Source organism: Mus musculus, chromosome 13 (genome assembly GCF_000001635.26).
Source record: "Mus musculus strain C57BL/6J chromosome 13, GRCm38.p6 C57BL/6J".
Lineage (NCBI taxonomy): Eukaryota > Metazoa > Chordata > Mammalia > Rodentia > Muridae > Mus > Mus musculus.
This window is the reverse complement of record NC_000079.6, coordinates 60,797,912-60,805,046: the sequence shown is the minus strand read 5'-3', so window position 1 is coordinate 60,805,046 and position 7,135 is coordinate 60,797,912. Positions and strand designations below refer to the sequence as shown.

General features: G+C 44.0%; 1 protein-coding gene across 1 annotated transcript; it reads left to right on the top strand.

The window, feature by feature from the left end:
- The first annotated feature begins 2,202 nt into the window (after positions 1-2,202).
- On the top strand, positions 2,203-6,797 carry Ctsll3 (cathepsin L-like 3). The gene is made up of 8 exons (NM_027344.3): positions 2,203-2,278; positions 3,622-3,757; positions 4,034-4,156; positions 4,253-4,402; positions 4,585-4,809; positions 5,301-5,463; positions 6,031-6,139; positions 6,448-6,797. The coding sequence occupies exons 2-8, from the start codon at positions 3,632-3,634 to the stop codon at positions 6,545-6,547; spliced, it is 996 nt and encodes a 331-aa protein (NP_081620.2). The 5' UTR covers positions 2,203-2,278; positions 3,622-3,631; the 3' UTR covers positions 6,548-6,797.
- Positions 6,798-7,135: the final 338 nt, after the last annotated feature.

The window sequence follows — 7,135 nt, the reverse complement described above, 5'->3', positions numbered from 1 at the left end:
ACCCAGGACACCCTGAGGTCTCCTGTCATTAGGGACTACCAGCTCTACCTGTAGTCCTAGAGGCCTGCTACCATAAGGAACTACCAGGCCAGCCAACACCAGAGACAACCAGATGGCTCAAGGCCAGTGCAAGAACACAATCAACAAAAGTCAGGGTAATATGGTACCATTAGACCTGAGTTATCCTACTACAGAAAACCCGGATAGCCTAATACACCTGAAGAACAATACTATGACCTTAAATCTCATTTTAGAAAGATGATAGAGACCTTGACACTCCATGAACTCAAAGAAGCTAAACAAAAAGGAAGACCCAAGCAAAGATGCTTAGAAGAGAGAATAAAATAGTCATAGAAGGCAGATTGTGGGAAGGAACAGAGTGGGAGGGCATGGGGAGGGGAAAGGAGGCTTAGGATCGGGTGTGGGGGAAACACAGGAGAGAGTGCTGGAGGGCCAGGAGAATGAATGGAGATCTGCAGCTGGTGAGGGGACAACATCTCTAGGAAGTACAAGAGACCAGGACTCGGGGGAGTCTCTGAGGAGTCTATGGAGGTGACTATAGCTGAGACTCCTAGCAGTAGGGATATGGAATCTGAAGTGGCCATTTCCTGTAACCAGACAGAACTCCCAGTGGAGGGATAAGGACACTAACATACCCATAAAACTTTCAACCCAAAATAAGTACCGTCTTTAAAAAAAAATGCAGGGACAAAGATAGAGCAGAGACTGGAAGAATGGCCAGCCAGTAACCAGCCCAACTTGAGACCAATCCCATAGGCAAGCATCAATCCATGACACTATTAATGATACTCTGCTATGCTTGCAGGAAGGAGCCTAGCATAGCTGTCTTCTAAGAGGCCTGACCCAGCAGCTACTGAAAGAGATGATGAGACCCACAGCCAAACATGGGAGTAGAGTTCATGGAGTCTGGTGGGAGAATTGAGGGAAGGGTCGAAGGACACTTATAAGACAGTGAGTATGGCACTATGGACATTGATAAGCAGGTCTAAAATTGTTAGGAATTCCACTTAGGCATACTGTACCACAATGAAAAAGTCACATGTCTGATTTTTTATATATATATATATATGGTATTGATTGAATCTAAGAATTTAAATGATAAATAAAAATGCAATGACTGTTTTAATAAAATAACTCAGAACATGCCTAACAAAGGTTGTTCAAGAAATATGACTCTAATATTTCCCTAAAAGATGTCTCTACAGTATACCATATGTTAAAAAAATGAAGGTTTAATAAATTTTGGGTTATTTTTCCTTAGTTTCTTCAATATTAAGAGCTACTATGTACACACTGTAGATTTACATGTTTTCTTCATTTAAAATGTTTGCAAACCCTATCTCATACCCAGCATCAGTTACTGTGAAAGTAAGACCCCTAAAGTCAACCCTAAGGCAGCAAGTGAGAAAACATTCTGTAAGCTCAGAGATGCCAACCAAACCAGATTCCAAAATCCTGGTGACTCTTCCTGGTCTTCACCTGGGTTTGTGCAAATTCCTCACAATGTTTGCTGTAGCTGAAGATAGGAGAGAAGGAAGATGCATAGTGAGCAGTCAGAATGAGGTAGGTGAGTTGCAAGTGCGCTGCAGTCTCAGGACACTCCAATCCTAGTCCAACTTTGGGGTGACTATGACCATCTTCTCCCTGTTTGGGGATAGCCTGCCTCTAAAGATTATAAGAAACCCATTTTTTCTTGCTGATATTGGGGAGAATGGACCCAGAGTCTATGACTTCTAGGACACCCAGCTTAGACTGACTTAAAGAGGAAACACTGGGCTAGGATATAATTGCTCATGGGGAAGGAGTGGCAGGGATTTTAACAAAAATCTCTACTCTATGGGGAAGCAGGGTTGGGATGGAAATCCACACATAGTTAGCTAGAATTTTCTATCCTGAGCCAGTGCCAAGCCCTCTGTGAGAGCACTTTCTCAGCTAATGTCACAAGACTCATACTTTCCTAAACAGGGACCCACTGCTCCCTTCCCCACAGTCCACCAAGAAAGCTTACACCCAATGCCCCAGGTCAGAATGAGAATCAGTGTCAGTATGTGCCTGCAGTACCACAGCCTGCAGGTGCAGTCCAATTGCTCACCCAGTCAAATGCAGGGAGGAACAACTGAGCAGGCACACTATCCTGGAGCCACAGTTTGGGATATAAAGTCTGGATCCACGTGCAGCTGTGTCACAGCCTGGGACCTCAGCAAGCCCTGAAGACCTGAGACTCTGAAGCCCACCTGCCCAGCTGTGGACAGCCCAGGTGAGTCCCTTAGCTTTATCAAGGGAGACTTGGAGCTGGCACGGCAGGAGCACCCTCAAGAGACTCCTTGAAGCATCTTGCAGCTCCCTAGGGAATGAGAATATCAACTCAACCTTAGCACACCTGTGGTGGCAATGCAGAGTATAATGAATGGAGAGCCCAGGAGGTCACCAGAACCTTCAGGAGGACAAAGTTGAGTAGAGTACAAGTAAGGTGGCTGTCAAGGCCTGGGTGCAAGAAGTACCAGCTTGCCCCCTAAACTGTAGGTGCCACGGGCATTACTACTCTAACAACTGGAGTCACTGTTATGCACTTTGCTGTCAAGTATAATACATAGGTCCAAGCCAGCAGGTGCAAAAGATCTAGCATATTGCATGCCTCCTGTAACATGTCCTATCTTAGTGTTGCATCAAAGGCTTATATGACTTAAGCTTGAAATTCTGGACTAGTCTGTCCTTCGATCCCTTATATTACAGGTAGATCGGCCATCCAGTAACTTAGCTTTATGACCTGTCCTTATTGAAACAGTCAGGTGTGATTCTGGAAGCCCATCACTGTGAGGAGGCAGACAGATTCCTAACTGTTGTACTTCTAAGATTTTCTAGAGAGAAAAATCCCAGAAAGATTTCAGAAGTGTAAGAACCAAGGCATAGCCACTTTACTGGTGTATACTGATCAAGAAAAAGATAGCTGGTGACCCTGAAATCTTGCAGAACTCTTTTTTTTCTGTTCACATAATCATAATTGTATACATAATTACAGAAAATAAACAAGAGTTGAAGTAATTTTTTTCCTCATTCCCCTTATACGTACAGTGAATACATATTGAATACCATGGGCTACAGCCTGACTTTATAGTCTGAGATCAGGCACACTCATAATTTTACTATCCCCAGTCCCTCTTTTTTGAATCTGCCTTAATTCCTATGCTTCCTCAGAACTCTTTGTATGTACTATGGATCACACTGTGCATAAGTCACATTTAACTTAGGTCACCTCAATAACAATGGCACAAAACCTGAGCACCTATGTCTTAAGTTAATTGCTCCTTTAATCTTCTGAAGCAAAGAAAGTGTATATAGACCCTGTGGTGAGCTAAGTGCACACTGCACACACACTCCAAATCCTGGGCCCATGGGCAGTTGTTCTTTATTCTTTATCTGTTTTTTTTTTTTCACTAAAGAAATTCCTATATATGTGGTTGTAACAAATGCATTCTTAGGCTTTTCAACAAATTTAGGTATATCATTGATAGAATGATGCAGGTAATTTTATTCCACTGCAGTAGCCTGAATTTCTGAGGGAGGAATGTCACAGGAACCTCATTTCTTCTCCACTTCTAGGTTTGGAAGTATGACTCCAGTTTTCCTCCTGGCCACCCTGTGCTTAGGGGTGGTCTCAGCTGCTCCAGCACACAATCCCAGTTTGGATGCTGTATGGGAGGAATGGAAGACAAAACACAAGAAAACATACAACATGGTTGGTACCAGGGACATGTCCAGGGGCGACACAGAGACAGTGGTCCTTGTTGTGGTGAGATTAGAGTTTATAATGTAGAAGCACTTCCTCCCAGGCATGACCACATGGCAGGCTTTATGAACACTGGTGGCAAACCACCTTGATGCCACAGAGCCTGGGTTATGGCTTCCAGAGGTGGACAGATACCCTTGGTTCTTGTTGGCTGTAGCAGCAGGCCCACCGAGGGAACTAATGCTGGGCTTGAAGTAGAAAGACCACACACTGTATCTCTTCCAGAATGATGAAGGACAGAAGAGAGCAGTGTGGGAGAACAACAAGAAGATGATCGACCTGCACAATGAGGACTATCTGAAGGGGAAGCACGGCTTCAGCTTGGAGATGAACGCCTTTGGTGATTTGGTGAGTGTGGTGTGGATTGCAGAACATGGTCCTTCCTCTCCAGTTCATTGTAAGTCATCTCTCCATTTGCAATGATTTGTTTACCTTTTCTTGAAGACCAATACAGAATTCAGGGAATTGATGACTGGCTTTCAAGGCCAAAAGACCAAGATGATGATGAAGGTCTTCCAGGAGCCCTTGCTGGGTGATGTCCCCAAGTCTGTGGATTGGAGAGATCATGGCTATGTAACTCCTGTGAAAGACCAGGTAGGATGCATGGCACATTCCAGGTATCACTGTCCACCAGGAAGCCAGGAAGGAAATGCCACAGACTTACTGACTGTGGAGCTCCATAGAGCTCACTCCTTGTGAAATTGTTGTGTCGTGAGATTTGCTGAGAAAACATCTGTATTCATTTTGTGGGTGACAGCTTTCTCTTTCTTTCCTAGGGTTCTTGTGGCTCTTGTTGGGCTTTTAGTGCAGTTGGTTCACTAGAGGGACAGATGTTCCGGAAAACAGGTAAACTGGTCCCTCTGAGTGTACAGAACCTAGTGGACTGCTCCTGGTCACAAGGCAACCAAGGCTGCGATGGTGGCTTGCCAGATCTTGCCTTCCAGTACGTAAAGGATAATGGAGGCTTGGACACCAGTGTGTCCTACCCATATGAAGCACTGGTAAGTATAACCCTATGCTTTTGCACGAGCTTAGGTTTTACAAACAACTGTGCAGACAGTGAACTGTCCTAAGAACTCATCTTACCAAGACGTAATCCATCCCATTATCCTACGTGCTGCCATTAATGTCATCCTTTGCAGGCTCGTCCCATTCCACGGTTTCTGTGTAGCTGTTCCTGTGTCTGTGTACATGGAATGCAGGCAAACCATTCTACAAATAACAGATTTCTCCACCGTGAAATTTCTTATCTATAGGAATACCTATAGGGTGCTATCGAAGGCACATAAGCTAATTTCTATTAGCCACTGAAGTGTACCAGCTTGTCAGGTCTGGTGACATTTTATAGACACATACACTTGGAGATCCTCCGCAGCAAATGCTGAGTCACCTGTGTGATGGAAGCTCAGCTGAGTGTAGTTCTGAGTGACTCGTGTTTCCCGGGTGGTGGATGGCGATAACCTTTTTTTCCCCCCTCTTTTGTCTTTCAAAGAATGGAACATGCAGGTACAATCCTAAAAACTCTGCTGCTACAGTCACGGGCTTTGTGAACGTCCAATCCAGTGAAGATGCCCTGATGAAGGCTGTGGCCACTGTGGGGCCCATCTCAGTTGGAATTGACACTAAACACAAGTCGTTCCAGTTCTACAAGGAGGGTAAGTGCTTTCTTCACAGTAATCATAAGGAAGAGTTATGCCTCCACCACAGCTCATCTGTGTGTCAACATTTAATGTAAATATTTTGAGGTATAGGTGTTAAAGTCAACAGGAGCAATATTTATATGTGGCACTTCTATTTGACATTAAGGACAATCTAATGAACCTGTGTCCACCATTGTTTTTTTAAATAAGCAAGATGGGGTTTTATGTGACCTAATTTTATTGAATTTTCTGAAGTTTCTGGCTCTTTAGGACTTTGAACAAATATTCCATTTCTGTAGTTCAGTCTCAGAGGTGCTTCTTGACACCTGTATTTCATGTTTCATGTGGTTTCCTTATATTCAGGTTGGGATTTCTTACACCCTCCCAAGCAAGTGTTTTCCTGAGGACTTATGCTAACCTTTACTTCCATTATGTTACATAAGAGCTGATATCCCAAGCTTCACTAACACCAATTCAATCCTGACTGGGCCCTGAAATTAGAAATGTTTTTATTATTGATGGTGACAGCAGACACTGTGGGGTCACAGGAACCTCTCATTCGTCTTTGATTTTACCTTCCAGGCATGTACTATGAGCCAGACTGTAGCAGCACTGTTCTGGATCACGCCGTCCTGGTGGTTGGCTATGGTGAAGAATCAGATGGCAGGAAGTACTGGCTGGTCAAGAACAGGTATAAATAGCCAAAAACACCCCTGAGGAAACACTAAAGGGAAATGAATTTGGGTGCAGATGTTAGCATTTACCCCACATATTTTGAATACAGACGTTTAAGGGTGTGGTGACCATGATAAGAATGTGACACATTTTAGGGAGGGTTGAGATCAAATTTGAACCACTGCATTTCTAGTATTGAGCCAAACGTGGATGGCTTTTCACTGTCCTTGTGTATTTCAACGTCTGTCTGTTTCAAAGGAGAGGTAGTGTAATGAAGGTGCCGCACTGTGTTCTTTCCATTAAATGACAAGCATCTTCTTCTAGCTGGGGTCGAGACTGGGGCATGAATGGCTACATAAAGATGGCCAAAGACCGGAACAACAACTGTGGGATTGCTTCAGATGCTTCCTACCCTGTCGTGTGAGCTGCTGGACAACAAGGAGTAGACAGAGGATGGCATGGACCAAGGAAATCTTTCCCCTTCGTGGCCCAGCCTCAGCTCTGTGGACAATGGCGGCTGAGTCACTGGAGTTCCGTGCTATGGTGTGAACTCTGGGACATTTTATTCCAGTTAAATTCAAGTGGCACTCTATGGCTGTGAGCAGTTTTACATCCATGGCGTTTGAATTTTAATTTTTTAGAAGATGGATACAATTTCTATAAAACCTACATTGAAAAGACTGATGTTGCTTCCTTCTGTTTTGGGTATGGTGGCTTCTCTTACTCAAAGGTGCCATTGAGTGTGAAGATCCAGTGAAGAAGGTGAAGGTGGTGTTTTAGGGGAGGGTGGAAGATTCTTTTTGTCATAAGTCAGTACAACCTTCATCAGATTTTTGAGGTACACATCCTTAACCACAATTTCAAAACATGTTGTTGTTTGAATAATGGTTTCTCACTGCATCCTTGACTATAACTTGCCCAGTAGACCAGGCTTCTCTTGAACTCAGAGATCCACCTGCCTCTGCCACCCCATTGCTGGGATAAAAGGCATTTACTACCATGCGTGGCTTAT

Bases quoted from the DNA above. Each gene is read 5' to 3' on its own strand.
- Ctsll3 (NM_027344.3), top strand. From the start codon at position 3,632: ATGACTCCAGTTTTCCTCCTGGCCACCCTGTGCTTAGGGGTGGTCTCA. The intron at 4,810-5,300 runs GTAAGTATAACC...TGTCTTTCAAAG, and splicing joins CCTACCCATATGAAGCACTG to AATGGAACATGCAGGTACAA. The intron at 5,464-6,030 runs GTAAGTGCTTTC...TTTACCTTCCAG, and splicing joins GTTCCAGTTCTACAAGGAGG to GCATGTACTATGAGCCAGAC.